We start from the raw sequence: 16,898 nt of genomic DNA, 5'->3' as shown, positions 1-16,898 counted from the left end.
TGTGTGTGGCTATGGGGAGCCTGCCCCTCGGGAAGGCGGTGGGTGGCAGGCCCATCCCTGCACCAAGATGACGCAAGGGGCTGTAGAAACAGACATTTAATACTTCTGCTTACAAAATTCAGGGGCACATTTCAGTTTGCCCTGGACCGTGCCCAGGGCTGTGTGCTCACCTCTGCTGGGTGTCTGTGCCCCTCATGTACTTCTGACGAGGGGGGTGCGGGGCAGAGCCTGGGGTCCAGAGGCTTCACTGGGCCACAGGGGGAGGGGAATGTGAATGTGGCCCGGCCCAGAGGAGCCCCTATTTCATTGATTTTGGATCGGGCAACAGGAAGCAGATGTTGGGGCTACAGACCTGCTGATCTGGGCAGGGGTCTGGGGACCCTGGGGCTGCCTGTGTTGGTCTAGAGGAGATGGCCGGGGCCACTTCCCACAGGGTGGGGTGGCAGTGGCTTGGCAAGGGGAGGCCTGGCCACCAGGGACTGGAACATTCACTCACTGGAGCCTTTGTGCTTGGCCCTTGGTAGCGCAGCTGTGCCTGGGGCTGTGGTCCCCTGCGAGGTGTGCTGGGGGGTGTGTGGTGGCTGGTGATGGCAGCTTGTGCCAGAGTGACACAGGCCTCCATGGGCCTGGCTGGGGGCAGTTAAAAAGCTGAAAAGGTACTTGGCTTTGTAAGGGTGGGGCTTGGGAGGCAGGGCCCTGCAGGAGACCATGTTCTCTGTCCTCGGGCAGATCCCAGCTGGCCTCTGTCCCTGGGCTGCAAGCTGACAGCAGGCCGGGGAGGCGGTGAGGCCCTCTGCCCTGGCCTTGGGGAGAAGGAGTGCATGTGTGAGGCGGAAGTGCAGTGGCCCTGGGGTAGGGCCAGGGCCCATCGCCAGCACCAGGCTGGGAGGGGATTTAAAACCAGGGTCCTGTCTCTGAGCCACCCCACGGGGATGCTCGATCCCATCGTGTTAAGGCTGTGGGACTCGAGGGTAGGCAGTGGGCCGGGCCCCCGTGGGGTCAGGATGGAGGTGGGTCTGCCCTGGAGGAACATTAGTGTTTCTGAGAGCACCTTAGTGTTGCCCCGCCTGGGCCAGCTGGGCGAGGAGTTGGGGAGCGGGGAGGAGGCCGGCGCCATGGAGTGGGGAAGGCAGCCGTCACCGTTGGGGGTCAGCGCTAGTGTAAACAGGCATCCCCACCCACCCAGATAAGCCCCCTCACCCAAGTGTGGGGCCCTGCTAAGGGAGTACCTTGAGGGCCGGGGCCCAAGTGGCGCCAGCAGGCTCAGACACTGCCCTGGCAGCAGGGGCTCCGTGGAATGCAGGAGACCCAGCAAAGGGTGCCGGCCAGTGTGGACGGAGGGGTGGGGCGGGGGCGCCGGCGAGTCACTGCGGCAGGGGCACAAGCACCTCCACGTAGCTGAGTGGGAAGAAGCCCGACTGGCCGTCCAGCATGCCCTCGTACCAGTTCTCGTCAATCTGGTTGGTCAGTGTGATGACGTCGCCCTCCCGGAAGCCCAGCTCCCCGTCGTTCTCCGGCTCGAAGTCGTACAGCGCCTTGCAGCTTGGCTGGTCCAGGGGCACTGGGGGAGGGAACAGGCCGTGGGGATGGCGCCTAGGACTGGGGCTGCTACATCTCACCCCGCCCAGTCTGGGGTCTCAGAGCTGCTGTGACCTGGAGCCTGTGGGTGGGCAGAGGCCTCCCTCCGCCCTGCCTGGGCCACCCCCTGCCCCTGCCATTTCTTCTGGGGTCTGGCCTCTACTGCCACCCAGGAGGGAGGATGGGAGAAGCTTGGTAAGTGGTCACCAAAGCTACTCCTGGGAGGTGCTGGGGACACCCAGTGCTGCTGCGGTGACAAGAAAGGACCAGATGCCCTCAGCCCTTGCAGCCACCACATAGCCTAGAGCTGGGCTAGTGCCCTTGGCAATCCCTCATTGACACAGTGAGGCTGAGACCCAGAGGCGTGGCATCTCAGGCTGTGGGGCCTGTGCCCCCCCGCTGCTGTCCGAGCCTGGCTCCTCCCTGCTGGAGATGGACAGAGGAGGAGGAGAAACACCCTCCCCGAATGGCCGAGAAGGCAGCACTGAGGTCGAGGCGGGCCTGGGAACACTCACGCATGCTCCGGCTAGGGGTTCGGATGGGCTTGTCGGAAGATCGGAAAGACGACGAAGCTAAACACAAGTAGAAGGAGGAGGTTGTGGGCTCAAGACCATCGGGCAGGGCCCCTTCTGCGGAGGACCGGGACCAGCCCTTCCCATCTGCCTTGGTGGTCCAGATGGGAGCAGGGCTGAGAGCTGCACCCAGGGGTCTGGGGTCTGGCACTCAGAGACCCAGGACGAGGCCAGCCCTCGGCCACTCCCACCCGCTGGCATGTGCCTCCAGAAGATGGCTCCATGTCCCGTTACCTGCGATCTTGGGGGCTGTGGTGCAGGGGAAGCCCCCGTTGGACTGCTCAGGCTCTCCGAGGTCAAAGGGCTCCCGAGGCTTGGGCTTATACTCCCGCCTGGGGCGTGAGGAAGCTTCCCGCATCCTGTGAAGGGAGAGGTGTGAGTGGCCCGAGCCCGTGAGTGTCACGGCTGAGGCAGCCCCCACCTTTGTATTTATGCTGCTGCCTAGTAGCCTGGGACTGCAGGAAGAGGCTGTCAGTGGGGTCGTGACACATGGACCCTGGGACACAGCTAGACTGGGATGTCTACCCAGAGGGCCTCCAGCCTGGACCCCCGCCTTGGAGCATCTCAGAGACTGCCAAGCAGATGGGTCCTGCCACGGCCTCTACCTACAACACCCCCAGTCGCATCCCCCCGCCTCCACCCCCCATTCCCTACCACAGCCAGTGCTGGACACACGCCTAGGCCCCCAAAGCAGGTCTGGCCTCTGTGTTCAGGGAAGGGAGCCTGGGTGTTCCTGTGGCAGCAGAAAGTGCAGCCAGGGAAGGAACAGGCACGTGGTTAGGAGTCGCCAGGGCCTGCATCTGGGGCAGGGCTTGGTGTTGACTCAGTTCTCACAGCCCCGGCTCCTCCTCCTCCAACCTTGTGGCCCCCCCAAGGCCATTCCACTCGGTCCCCAGGAAGAATCCAGGATGCTGCTCTGCCATGCCATGCGCTCACCCCAGAGCGAGGTGTGCTGCCCACGCGTGCTGGCAGAGGCCCATGGCAGCCCAGGCTCACCTGCGCTTGAGCTTCTCGGCCAGCTCGTCCAGGATCTGCACGGCCTGCCGGTGGTAGTCCAGCTGTGCGTCCACCAGGGCCGAGAGCTGACTCACCTGCTCGATCTGTGGGGACAACAGGGCTCAGGGGCTCCTGCCAGCACCACTGTCCTGTGCCTTCCCTGACTCACGAGGTGAAGCCACAGGAGGCAAGGGGGCCGACAGGGGACTGGGGCCTGCACCCTCAACCTCCCCTGCTGCAGAGGCCAGGTCACTGCCGCCTCCGGCCTCCCAAGGGCATGGGGCTTGTCAGGACGTGGCACCCCCAGCTACTCACGTCGGTCTCTAGGAGGTTGTGCATGCTGGTTTCTGCCACCTCCTTGGACTCCTCGAACTTCTCCAGTGCCTGGCGTAGCTCCTCATCAGGGATCTTGCCCTGCCGCTTCTTCTTGTAGTCAAAGTCCAGGCGGCGGCCCTCCAGCTTCTTCAGGTGGTGCTGGAGACCGTGGGGGACACGGGTCAGACCAGCAGCGGACGGAGACCCGCCCCATGCATGGCCCTGACCCACTGTCCCTGCACCACTGGGGATCCCACCTGCCCGAGTGAGACCCAGAGGGCAGTGCCAAGGGTGGCAGGAATGGGGCTGCCCCATCCAGCAGGGGGAAGGGATAGGCCCCGGGCTGGCGCAGCAGCACCTGGATCTCCTTCAGGTCTTTCTCACACAGGTTCTGGAGGGGGTCAATGAAGTTCTGCTTGACCTCTATGTCCAGGGAGTCCTTCACCTCTGCCAGGCGCTTCATGGATTCACCGGCATCCAGCAATGCGTCGCCTATGGAGAAGCTGGGCCTGAGACCACTGGACCGAGACACTCCTCAGCCTTTGTTTTTGAAACAGGGCTTTGCAGGCTGGAACACAGTGGCGCTGTCCCAGCTCACTGCAGCCTCCAACTGGGCTCAAGCCATGCTGGCACCTCAGCCTCCCAAGTAGCTGGGGCCACAGACGTGCACCACCACACCCGGATCCTTTCCAACTTCTTTTTTCGAGATGAAGTCTCGCTGTCGCCCAGGCTGGGGTGCAGTGGCGCAATCTCTGCTCACTTAAACCTCTGCCTCCCAGGTTCAAGTGATTCTCCTGTCTCAGCCTCCTGAGTAGCTGGGATTACAGGTGTGCGCCACCACACCCGGCTAATTTTTGTATTTTTAGTAGTGACGAGGTTTCACCATATTGACCAGGCTGGTCTCCAACTCCAGCTCCTGACCTCGTGAACCACCCGCCTCAGCCTCCCAAAGTTCTGGGATTACAGGTGTGAGCCACCGCGCCCAGCCTTTTTTTTTTTTTTTTCTTCTTTCTGTTAGATGGAGTTTAGCTCTTGTCGCCCAGGCTGGAGTGCAATGGCACAATCTGGGCTACTGCAACCTCCACCTCCTGGGTTCAAGTGATTCTCCTGCCTCAGCCTCCTGAGTAGCTGGGGTTACAGGCATGTGCTACCACACCCAGCTAATTATATCTTTTTTATATATATATGTTTTTTTTAGTAGAGACAGGGTGGGGTTATCTCTATATTGGTCAGGCTGGTCTCGAATTCCCAACCTCAGGTGATCCACCTGCCTCGGCCTCCCAGAGTGTTGGGATTACAGGCGTGAGTCACTGCACTCAGCCCCATCCCAACTTATAACAGCCCCCGCACTCCAGGCCAAGGGCCTGGAAATTGGAACTCAGAACAAAACAAAGGATCCTAAAATCCCAATCAATACTGGATGTTAAACCAGCCCCTCCCCCAACGCTCCTAAAAGGGCCTAGGTTTGCCCTTAACAGGCTGAAGGTGGTGGAAGGATTGATGCTGGGGGGGTTCCAGGCCCTGGGGAACCAGTTGGCTTGAGCTGGGGAAGGTCTGGAGCTACAGGAAGGGGCCCCATGGGCTGGACCTGGACCTGCACCTGCCCTGCCTGTGTTGAGGCGTGGCCTCCAGAGAGCACCACTCACCAAAGTTGGACTCGCCGCCCAGCTCCTTCCCGTGGCGGATCATGCACTCGCCCAGGAGCCCCTCCGACTGTGGGTAGCCGGGGTTCTTCACCTGGCCTCGAATCTTGGACACCGTGTTGAGCATGGTCAGCTTAGCCCGCGAGGCTGGGAAAGGATGGCCAGGTGGGTGTGGGCTGCGAGGCCTGCACTCCTCTGCCCCGGCGGGCTGCAGTCCCCACATCCCCTGCCCCACCTTTGCCTCTCGTGCCTGTGGACAGTCCAGGCCACACAAAGCACAATGGAATCCTCAGAGGGTCCCTTCCCTGCTCCCCTACTAGCCTCGAAGGAACTGGCAGCGGGTGGAGAGGCGACCAAGCTCCTCAGGGGGCAACACATCCTCCTTCCAAGGGCTGTTCCTCTTGGAACGTGGCTATACCTCTCATCTGGGGGGTCCCAGGGAGGAGGCACAGCAGTGATATGCAGTGGGGGTGGTGAGGCCAAGGCTCCCGGGGTAGGTGAGGAGCCGTGTCCCTTCTGCTGCCTGCTTCTGGCAGGGCCTGATTGGACGCTGCTGGGTGTGCGTCTGCCCCTGTCCTTGGCCTCCTATGGAGCCAGTGTTTGGGTTTTCCTTGGGGAAAGGTCCGTCTCGGCCAGGGAGACCCATCCCAGGGGCACTGGGTGAGGGGGCGGCCAATACAAATGGGTCCCACAAGTGAGCTGGGGGAGAGGCTCCCTGCCAGGACTGCTGGCTGGAAGAGGGGTTTAAGGCTGGGACGGCCTCGAGGAACCAGTCGGCATAAGAGTGAAGTCAACAGAGGGACTGAGCTGCTGGCTGAGGTGGAAAGGCAGCATGTGGCGCCAAGGATGGTCTCTGCACCCCTGGATCCAGCTGTGCTTGAAGCCTGCCACCCATGAGCCTGGTGGTTCTGTCATCTCCTACGTTCCCTCTGACTGACAGAGGCCAGAGGGCCTGGGGCAGGCCCTGGCAGTGGCTGGAGCACCCACCTGGGTTGGGCTGCAGGTACTCAATGGTCCTGGCCAGCACTTCTGTCACCGCCTTGCTGGTGACATCCACCTTCTGTGGAGAGAAGCAGCATGTAAGACTCCACAGCCACTGGGGGCCCAAGGCACACAACGCCCCCACTGCTGCACTGCCTCCTGCCGTAGGAGCCCATACCAGGACCCCCCAACCCCCTCTCCATGTCTTCAGCTCAGCCATGTCCCCACAGCTGCCTGCCTAGGGCAGGGGAGAGAGCTGGTGCCCGTCAAGTCCAGCTGAGGAGGCCCACACACCACCCCAGCTCTCCACGCCTGCAGGGTCCCATGAGTCCAGACCCAGGCTCGTCACGGTTGGCCACCTCCACTATGCCCTGCAGAGGTCAGGCCCCAGCAGCGCCGCCACCACACAGAGCATGCAGTTTCTTCCTCACCTTCTCCATCTCTTTGAAGTCATCGTCCAGCTTGGTCCCCTCGGCCCCTCCAACCTTCTCACTGACCAGCTAGAGGGCAGAAGAGGTGAAACATGGTGAGCCCAGGGGGAGGAGGAAGAAGAGCACAGGGGGCCCTGGGCCGCCTTCCAGCCACATCGCATCCACAGCCAGAGGCAGTAGGCCAAGTGATCAGGACACACACCTCGGGCACTGCCGTGGGCACCCCAGGGCCACACACTGCCTGCGGAGCAGGATGGGCCTGCAGGACAGGGAGGGTGAGGGTGGGGGTAGCCTGCCCGCCTGTGTGTGTCCCGACTGCCACTCACACTGCCACTCACATGCCCACTGGGGACCCTGCCACAGCAGGCCCCATCTTGGCCACGGTGGAGTCCAGAACCTCAGCCTGGGAACACGTGGCTCAGCAGACACTGCTTCCGGAAGCGCCTACACAAACATCCCCACAGATAGCAATGTGGGGATTTGCCCCCATCCTTGAGTATTTGGGGTCTACTTAAAAAAAAAAAAAATCCTGCCAGCTTGGTTGGGAGAGGCAGCAGGAGCTGACAGTTACGAGCAGAGGTGCAGGCAGCTGGGCAGGGAGGCCACCACTCTCCTGTGCTCTGGTGCCCGTGTCTGCAGGATGGGACAGCCCAGCCCCTGCCCCATGTGGACACTGAGTTTCACAAGGCAGTCGACACAGGCCTGGCACACCTCAGTCCTCATGGCTCTCAGCTACAATGAAAGCGATGACAGGCCGGGCGCGGTGGCTCAAGCCTGTAATCCCAGCACTTTGGGAGGCCGAGGCGGGCGGATCACAAGGTCAGGAGATCGAGACCATCCTGGCTAACACGGTGAAACCCCGTCTCTACTAAAAAATACAAAAACTAGCCGGGCGAGGTGGCGGGCGCCTGTAGTCCCAGCTACTCGGGAGGCTGAGGCAGGAGAATGGCGTGAACCCAGGAGGCAGAGCTTGCAGTGAGCTGAGATCTGGCCAGTGCACTCCAGCTTGGGTGACAGAGCGAGACCTCCGTCTCAAAAAAAAAAAAAAAAAAGAAAGCGATGACAATGACAGGCACTTACAGCATCTCTTTCCTCGTGTGGTGGGAAGGCAGAAGCAGGCACTGAATTCCCAAACCACTCCCTCTGACAGCGCCTGGGATGCGAAGAACAGCCCTGATACGTCCCATGGAACGTGGCGGGAGCTCCTGAACCCCAGTACCACTGTCAGAGCACAGGCGCTGCTTTCTTCATCCCGGGCATCCCATGTGTGCCTGGCGCCAAGGGAGAGGGTCACTGTGAGGCCCTTCCCAACACACAGCACTTCATGAAGAGCCGAGTGGCTGCTGGGCCCTGCCATAAATGGAGGCTCCCAGAGGGAGGCCACCTGAGGTCACACACACCTGCCCTCTGGGGGCCAAGTGTCACAGGGTGTGCCATCTCTGAAGTTATCAGCAAATTTAACGTCCCGGGTCTGATCACTTGTGTGAAGATGTGCACACACGGCCCGGGCAGGAGAGGGAGGTGTTGTGTGCCATGGGCTGCTGAATGTTGACACGGGCCATGGCCTGTGCCCCTGGACCAGGCAACCACGGTGCTCTCCAGGTCCGGTTGGTGCTTGCTTGCCCTGAGCTGTCACAAGATGTCGCCAAGGGATGTCATGAGCGTCCCTGTGGTGCCACATTGCGTTGGCTGTGTGGGGCTGGGGGGTGTCCAGCAGGGCAGTCAGGAGTTCAGGACCCAAGAGCAGGAAGTGCGGGGGCGGGAGAAGCTTGAGCCTGGGGCTCTGCCCACGCCAGGCACCTGCTGTACCCTCCAGCCCATGCCTGGAGGTCACAGCCCAGGGCACCATGACTGCAAATGCCCCAGCCCCAAGCTCTGCAAAAGGTAGCCTGCCCAGAGTATACTGCTGGTCTTGTGTCCTAGCATCCTGCCCAAAAAGACAGCAGCCCCTTTCCCAAGGAAATCCCGGCCCTCCTCCAGGGCTTGGCTCTGGAAGCCCCCACCCCACGGGACTGTCCTCACCCACACATCGGGACCCTTTCTGTCCACCTGCCTTCATGTGCGCCGGGCATTCAGTGAACACAGGACCTCCAGGCCCCACGCCTCTGACCCCTGTCCCTTTCCTGTGAGTTGGTGGCTCTCAACTCAGCCACACAACACCTTGGAAGCTTCTTAAAAACCCCCTCGTCACAGCCACCACGGGAGGGCTAGACTCTGGCACAGGTGAAAGGTAGGAAATGGCCCTTGCAGGGGAGGAGAGTGGGGCTGCCCTCCATTTCTGCTGAAGGCAGGAGGAGGAAGGAGCCTGCCCTCCCTAGGTGTTTTTGGGGCGTTCCACTCTATTTCCTGGGACAGTTTCACTTCTTGTGATTGTGGCGAGAGAGGGCGTGCTCAGAGCCAGCGGCTGCCGGAGAGGAAAATGAGTGGCTGATGTGAGACTAGACTCTTCTGGGAAGCCGGGAGGAGAACTGAAGCCAGCGGGCCGCAAAACCACATCTTCTGGGCCGAGGCCACCCCGGCCCCATGACCTGCCCAGGCAGGACCCGGTGTGCAGGCTGGCGGGAGTTGCTCATCAGGGCCCTTCCCCAGCCCCCTGCCTCACGTAGGGCAGGAGGAGAGGCCCTGCCGGCGGGGACCACATCCTGCCTCTGAGGGGAGGGGCTGGGGACCCGCCATGGCACCAAAGACCCACCTGGTGGCCTCTGGCTCTGGCCCTGGACCCGCCTGCCCATCTCACCTGGGAATCCAGGACCCTGCCTTCCTGAGACCCAGAACGACTCCTTGCACCCCTGACACCCAGGAGGCTGTGTCCTAACTACCCAGGTCCCTCTGCTCAGCTCCAGCTAAGTCCCTTGTGGTGACTGACATTCCCCTACGGGCCAGGGCACACGACCCTGTAAGGTCCCTTCTCTCCAAGGCTCACAAACTAGAAACCGGCACAGACGGACACAGGGATGAGTGGCCACAAAGGAAACACGGGAAAAGCAAGGCAGCCAGGCCAAGTGCAGCGCCAGCCGCAAGCGCGGAAACTAAGCGTGGGCTCCTGCCCGTCGGAGCCCTACTCACTGCGGCCTCCACACCAGCACTGCTGAGCATGGAGGGGACCGAGAGTCTGTGGCAGAGCCGGGCACCACAGGGAGGCTCAGCAGAGAGCGCCTCTGGGCTCGCTGTCTGGAGTGGGCGTTCCTAACCCTGGTGCCATCTACCAGGCAAGAGCTGCCTGTTGTGGGGCATCCAGCCCCGATGCCCCCGAATCAGAGACCCTGCCGGTGGGGAGGGAGGACCGAGGCCCAGCAGTCCAGTCCTGCCGAGGGAGACTCTGCAGAGACCACCCTCCACTGACTGAGCCTGCATCAGGGTGGCAGGGTGGGTGGGGGACCCCTCCCCACCGCCCCAAGGGCCCCACCTTAACAGGGTCAGAGTACCAGCTGCAAACCCCAAGTGACGAGCCGCAGGCCCCACAAGGGCTGCCATCCTCAGAGCGACACCAGCGCCTCCTCTCACCAGTCCTGGAACAAACATAGGCCGGGCCCAAGAGGGAAGACTCTACCCCTGCTTCAGATGCTGGCCTCCCACAGAGGCTGTGACATATCCCCACCTGGGGCGGGGGGAAGTGAGGTTTGGCCAACCCTGCCAGGTGAGGACCCGGGCTGAGAAGTCGCCATGGGAGAGGCCCCGGCTCAGTCAAGCCTGGCAGTGGCTTCTGGGAAGGAAGCCCCTGTTGCCTGCCAGACACTTCCTCAGGGCTTGGCCAGACTGGCTCGTAGTCTTTCAGATCTGCCCAGAGGCGCCCAGTGGAGACCTGCCCGCTCCATGCTCACGCATCCCACCTGCACCCACCACCTGCACGCCCTCATGCCTTTTCTGCCTGACCCTGACTGTCACCTGTGAGCCAGGCGCCTGGGGAATGACAGAGCTGGACACGAAGAAGGGGTTTTGCCCCAGAGCATGGGACTCCTGTGCCCCTGGGAGAAGGGGCTATTCCTTTGAAGCCTGGCATTCATTAGAGTTTAAACCTTTGGCTCTCTTTGGAGAGGAGCAAGGGATGTGACATACAGAAGAACAGAGAATACATGGTGGAAAAACGCAGAAATGAACTGTGAAGATGCTGTGGACTGAGAGCCAGGGCAGGGCTGCCGCAGGCAGGAGAATCCCAGGTTTTACCCAGAGGGGTGTGGGCTGCTGCCCTGCGCCCGCCAGGCTCAGCTGTGGTGGCAACTTGGCAGGAGCAGGAGGAAAATTCCGAATCCTGCCGAGTGGAGCTGGCTGCTGATTTAAACATCTCAGCCGGGAAACCTGATCCACACGGCACGGAACACAAATGCCCGTCTCAGGCTTGGTGCCCCAGCAGACAATCTGCTCTGATGATTTAACAGGGTTGTGTTTTTTTTCTCTTTTAAAGGAGAAGGCCAGCATGGGGGAGGGCAGGGGAGGGCTGCTGTGGCCCAGTCTGCAGGGACGCGCCACATTTGCCCGCGGAGGGGTCGGCCCCAGGGTCCTCAGGTCTCACTGGCAGTCATGCTGGGGCGCTCGGTAATTTCTAGGTTCACAGCAGAGGTCACCTGTCCTCCCTCGACTGGGGAGCGCGTCTCTGGCTGGTGTCCACCTGCCCGTCGGCGTTGGTGGTGCTGTGGGGGTGCCCATGCTGTGCCACAGAGCCACCTCCGTGTCCCTCCCTGCAGTCTTCCTCAGCAGAATCTGTGAGAGCACAGACCACAGGAGCCTCACCCAGTGCCAGACACAGGGTGGAGAAATGGCAGGTGGGCACAGCTGGTAACCACAGCGAATACCTGTGAGAAGCCTCATCTTTTTTTTTTTTTTTTTTTAAAGAGGCAGGGGTCTCACTATGTTGCCCAGGCTGGTCTCAAACTCTTGGCCTCAAGCAATCCTGCCTCAGCCTCCCAAGTGCCAAGACTACAGGGGTGACACTGTGTGCCTGTCTAAGGCCATATATTTACGGGACTAGGGGACAACAGCCCCAGGACAGGGCACGGGTTGGGGAGCTGGGGACCACAGTAGGGGTCCAGGCCCAGCCACCTGCAGGACCAGGGACAGGGCAGGCAGGACATATGGAACAAGAGCCACTATTCACAGTCCCCATGCTAGGTACTCTGTGCTCGGCGCCCGACACCACGAGGAGGAAGCTGAAGGGGACGTGGAGGAGGTGAGGGCTCAGCCCCTCCTCACAGTGGGCGCAGTTCTAACACTGCAGCCGTGTTCAAGGCCTGGTCGGCCACGGAATGGGGCGAAGCCAGGGTAAGGCCTGTAGGAGCAGCAGAATCCTGGTCAGACCTGTGTGCAGAACAACTGGAATGCAGGGTTGGGGTGGAGGCCCCAGGGAGGGACACAAGGACCCCTGCAGCGTACAAAAAGCCCTGACGTGGGATGAGGGCAGGGGCAAAGGATATAAGGATGTATCATATCCGTGTGTCCCTGAATCCCCTTCCAACTGCAATGCCCTTCCCTGATGGCCCAGCACCTGGGAGCCATTGCCCAACACACATGGCCACCTCCTCAGGTCCATCACAGCTTCTTTCCCATGAGTCAAAAAGTCCCAGACACGCACAGCCTGGAGGCGGCCTGCTGCCCGGCAGCACAGGAAGCCACTGGCCTTCATGTCCCCTTTTCCATGTGTGCTCCCAGGCTCCTGGCTTGGTGATGTGTCTGTCTGTCCTTGCTGGAAACCTCCAGTGGCCCCAGTGGCACGGGGCCTCTCCGGACCTGAGGCCCTTGTGTGCTGACGATGAAAGCTCACCTATCCACAGGGGCGGCGCTGCTGCAAGCAGCTCTGAGCTTTCGCATGGCAGTAAGCACAGGCGTGGGTGGGGTTGTGGCCAGGGGCTCCTGGTCCGGGAGCCTGCAGGGCATCCCCAGGTGGAAAGCAGGAGTAGTCATTCCTGAACATGCGAAGGGACCAGGCTGGGAGCAGGAGGCAGAGGAGCAGTGGGAGGGGCCACAGGAGCACCATAGGTGCCAAGTGACCCTCACGGGTGCCAGGTGATCCTCATGGCCTGGCAGTAAGGAATCAGGTGGCAGAAACCCACTCCCCAGCCCAAGGGAAGATGGAGGGAGGCTCTGTCCCGGGGCTGACTGGGTCATCACCCACTGTGTGTGACGCACGGAGGGAAGGGTCCCGACAGCCGGCGCTCCCCTCAGCATCTGTGCGTTCTGAGAGCCCTGGATTTGCACTGTCCTTCAATCCTCCAGCCTCTCAGCAGAGATGTCCCCTCCTGTCCATCAAGGCTGAATGTTTTTAAAAAGCAGTCTTTGGGAATGGGGGCACTGAAAACAACGAATCGGGACAAAGTTTCTGAAATCATTTTCCCACGGAAACCCCAAACCAGACACCGCCACCATCGCCAGATCAGGCACCAGGGGACAGCCACAGACCCACCTCTGTGGTGGCTCAGGGGCTCCTCTGGGAACGAAGCTCTGGCAGCAAAAGGACAGTGGCTCTGGAAGCCCCAGGCATCCTCTTGGCCAAAGGGACAGTCCCTTGGGCCTGGGCTGGCAACCAAGATACTGGCTCTGGACTGGAACCAGAATGGGCTCTGCCTCAGACCAGGCCACAGAGGGCCCCTGAGAGCCTGGGTTCGCCATGGCCCCCAGCCTGTGGGGACAGGCCTGCCGCAGACTTCCTGGCCAGAGGTGGGGCTGGGTGCCATGGTAGGGAAAGAGAGCCAGACACTGGGGGCCATGGTCAGGCCTGGCCACCGCAGTCTAAACCGCCTCAGGAGTGCATTTCTGCCAACTGTGGTGCTGGCCATTCACGCCATCTCTCAGGGTGTCTGGGCCCTGCCCTGCCTGGCTCCTGGCTCCTGGAGCTACAGAAAGGACTCTCAGGTTGGCAAAAGGGAGATAAATGCTTTGCTGTGTGGCAGCGAGCCAGTGCCATCTGAAGTCACAGCCACCGCTCTCTTGCCCGGTACGTGAAAATGAGGGGGGAGAAAAAAACTTAGGCAAGATAAATCCTCCAGATGGGCCCTGGGGGCCCCATCCAAGAGTCTGAGGCCGACACATCAGGGGAACTGGAAGCACAGAGGAAATCAGCCACTGGAAAGAAGTCATGCAGACGAAGTGGTGACGGCCACGGGCAGCTCTGTCACCATCCCCAAGACAGAAAGGGGACAGTCAGGCCTGGTCTATGATGGTCTGGTGGCCGGAGGCTCTGTGAGGGCAGCCTCAGGGCCAGACGGACCTCTCCTGTGCTGACAGTGAAGTCACCAGCGGGAGTCCAGCCCACACTGCCTTTCTGATGAGGCCTCTAGCTCTGGCTGCTGACTTTAAGCCCCAAGGAACCCCGTGCAGGGCCTGCATCCCAGAAGGCCTCCACCAGCCTGAACCTGACCCGTCCGCCCTAGCTGGGGCAATCAGCGTTTCTCCCGGGACAGCCTCCTCCCTGGCCCCCTGGCCCTCATCTGCACTGAGAGGCTCGGCCTCTGGTCCACATGCTGCCCTTCCCATGCCACGGCCTTGCAGCCTGGCCTCTCCCCTGCTGACCCCTTGGCTCTGGCCTGGCCCCTGGGCCTCGACCTCTGCATTTCTTCTGTGAGGGGCTTGGCAGCATGGGGGCTCTGGGTCTGTCCCCTCAGTCCAAGTTGCAGGCCAGTCCCCAGAGCATGGGGCTGCGTCTTGCTCTCTCCCGTGGCCACCCCCCGCCCCACACCAAGTTGCCCTGGGGACAACCCTCACTGGCCCTCTCATCGCCCCCTGGGCAGTGCCCGGCACTCAGGAGATACCCACGAACGTTACGCTCTTGGTCAGGGTCCCGCACCCCAGCCTCTCCCTCGCTTCCCAGACGACCTGGAGCTGTGGTACAGGCCTCTGAGATGCGGGCTAGGGAATCTGAGCATGAGGCTGGGAGCGGGGAGTGAGGGGTCAGGTGGACTTGGGTGGTTGCTCAGGGCCTTTCTCCGCAGATCCAGCTCCAGCTGCGACAAGGCTGGGAAGGCGCCTTGGCCCTGGCTGAGGAAAGGGCCTCCTCCCCAAGGTGACTCAGCAGTCCTTGGAAACCCTTGCTGAGGACGCACCCTGCCTGGCCCAGCTCCACATGGGTGTGGGGGAGGCTGCGGGCTGCGCCCGGCGGCCGTATGGGTCCCAGGCTGGCTAGTGCTCCCTGATGGTGGGGGCTCCACCACGGGCCATCTAGCAGCAGCCACGGGTCACACACTCTCCCAGCACATGGTGGCGGGGTGGTGACCTGGGCTCGGCTCTAATGACCAGCAGCCCTGGGGCTCCCATCACCGCTACCAGTCTGCCCAGGAGGAAACAGAGCACTCAGCCCCACCTGCTACTCTCGGGCACCTACGAGACCAACCTGCCCCTCCATGCGTGGGGAAGGAAGGGTGCCCTCTGCTGTGGAAAGCTGGGACCTACTGTCTGTGGCGCAAGGAGGACCCCACAGAGCTCCAGGGCAACCCCATGAGGAGTGGACAGAGCCAGCCGGGCCCAGCAGCCGCCTCTGGGCAGATGTCTCCACTTGATAAATAGGACAGCTAAGGGCCTAGGAGGGATGAGCCTGGCCCAAGGCCAGACAGCAGGGGTGGTTACGGAGGTCAAGGGATCCCCACTGCAGGCCCCACCAACCCTGGCTGTGCCTGGAATGCAGTCGGGGCAGGTGGAAGGGGAGGGGCAAAGCCCCAGGGCTGGCTGAGAAATCTGGGAGCAGGTGGAGTGGGAGCCAGGAGCTCATGCTACCTTCCCAGGAGATGGGAGGACAGGCCTGCTGACCAGGGGGCTCAGCTCTGTGGGACACACGCTCCCGCCCTTGCCCTTACACAGGGTTTCACCCAAACATGGAGATGCCAGTGAGTGCTTGGGGCTCCTCTCCTAGGACCAAGCCATACCCGGAGCTCTAGCCCAAGCGAACACATCTACGTGAAAATCAGCCTCGTGCATCATGCATTGTAATTTCTCAGCTTGGGGACCAGGCAGGAGGGCCGTGTGACATACAACTGGTAAAATCAGTTTCCGATGAAAACTTATAAAAGGAAAAAGCCAGCCCACACACAAATGAGGCGCTAAATCCCCTGAGACTCCGCCTGGCAGGGAAACACCAGCTCCTGCAGCACTGGGCGCAGGCTGGTGTTCCCACTGGGGGCAGCGTGGAGGATCTGCATCCAAGGGCAGAGTGTGATGACATCACCCACGTGCACAGGAACCATAAGGCTTTCTTTCTTTTTTCTTTTTTGAGACGGAGTCTTGCTTTGTCGCCCAGGCTGGAGTGCAGTGGAGCGGCTCACTGCAAGCTCCGCCGCCTCCCGGGTTCGCGCCATTCTCCTGCCTCAGCCTCCCGAGAAGCTAGGACTACAGGCGCCTGCCACCACACCTGGCTAATTTTTTTTTTTTTTTTTTGTATTTTTAGTAGAGACGGGGTTTCACCGTGTTAGCCAGGATGGTCTCGATCTCCTGACCTCGTGATCCGCCTGTCTCGGCCTCCCAAAGTGCTGGGATTACAGGCTTGAGCCACCGTGCCTGGCCAAGACTTTCTTAAAAATGGATCTTTTCTCAACAGCGGAGCTGAGGCAATGCACAGCCCTGCAGGAAGAGACTGGAAATGGGGCTTGGAGAGAGAGCTGCGGGGCATGGTGACAGCGCTGGGAGGCTGCAGGTGCACAGGTCTCAACGAGGGGACGTGAGTTCCCTCGCTCCCTGAGCTGAGGCGACTAGCCCAAAAGCCCAGAGCCCTTCCTGAGACACAGAAACCATCTTCACCGTCTCTAAGATCCCTTCCATTTCTGAAGGACTAATGAGAAGCCTCCCACAGGAAGCCCTCCTGATTGATCCCCATCACCCGTCTCCTCACCCTCTCCCATCACACCACTGATGCCTCCTCTCTCGTGCGCCTGCCCCTTCACACCTCATCTTATACCCCCATCTGCCTGGGTGCCCCCCGAACCCTCCTCAGAGCTTTTGCTCTCGCTGTTCCTTCTCCTTCACTGCGCCTCCCTGGATCTTCCCAAGCTGGGTCTTAGCCACCAGGGCTCTGTCATCCATCCAGATGTCCCCATGACTGCCAGGCTGCCCCGTCCACCCCACCCTCCTGCTATCCTCTTGCTTGCTTGCTTGTGGGGCCCCTGCTGTCCGGTCTCAGACACAGGAAGCACTCTCCAATGCTTAGCGCCCTAGAATGAAGAACTCCAGAGAACCTCTTGGAGGTCTTTACCGCATCCCACCCCTTGACAGTGGCTAAGCTCCGGGGGCAGCAACTCCCCGCAGTGACCCAGAAGGCAGCCAGATGATACTCCTCCCACCACCTTCCTTTTTGTGGCTCACGGACAGTTCACCTGGGCTGATACTGATGGAGGCCGCCAGGCCCATTCCCAGCCTGGAGCTGGCTCCCTCCCCAGAGAGCTGCAAGGTTGGGAACACTTGGAAAGAAA

The 16,898-nt window shown here is 61.2% G+C and overlaps 1 protein-coding gene across 3 annotated transcripts in view; it reads right to left on the bottom strand.

The window, feature by feature from the left end:
* Positions 1 to 81: 81 nt before the first annotated feature.
* Positions 82 to 16,898, bottom strand: part of SH3GL1 (SH3 domain containing GRB2 like 1, endophilin A2) — a 41,046-nt gene continuing 24,229 nt past the window's right edge. The window contains exons 2-11 of one of the 3 annotated variants that reach the window (XR_004433563.1): positions 6,517 to 6,585; positions 6,092 to 6,164; positions 5,108 to 5,251; positions 3,820 to 3,953; positions 3,462 to 3,620; positions 3,147 to 3,250; positions 2,385 to 2,509; positions 2,094 to 2,150; positions 1,230 to 1,561; positions 82 to 803 (exon numbers count right to left, since the gene is read on the bottom strand). Coding sequence is in view for 2 of the 3 variants with exons in the window: in XM_033195715.1 (XP_033051606.1) it covers positions 1,365 to 1,561; positions 2,094 to 2,150; positions 2,385 to 2,509; positions 3,147 to 3,250; positions 3,462 to 3,620; positions 3,820 to 3,953; positions 5,108 to 5,251; positions 6,092 to 6,164; positions 6,517 to 6,585 (1,062 nt within the window). In the remaining variant the exon portion in view is untranslated. Of the gene's footprint in view, positions 1,562 to 2,093; positions 2,151 to 2,384; positions 2,510 to 3,146; positions 3,251 to 3,461; positions 3,621 to 3,819; positions 3,954 to 5,107; positions 5,252 to 6,091; positions 6,165 to 6,516; positions 6,586 to 7,596; positions 7,788 to 16,898 lie in introns of all 3 variants that reach the window. The other 2 variants (XM_033195716.1, XM_033195715.1) reach the window with 2 other exon arrangements.

This window comes from Trachypithecus francoisi, unplaced genomic scaffold (assembly GCF_009764315.1).
Source record: "Trachypithecus francoisi isolate TF-2019V2 unplaced genomic scaffold, Tfra_2.0 Lachesis_group5, whole genome shotgun sequence".
Classification (NCBI taxonomy): Eukaryota; Metazoa; Chordata; class Mammalia; order Primates; family Cercopithecidae; genus Trachypithecus; species Trachypithecus francoisi.
The sequence above is the reverse complement of the archived record's forward strand: the minus strand, read 5'-3'. Positions and strand labels throughout refer to the sequence as shown.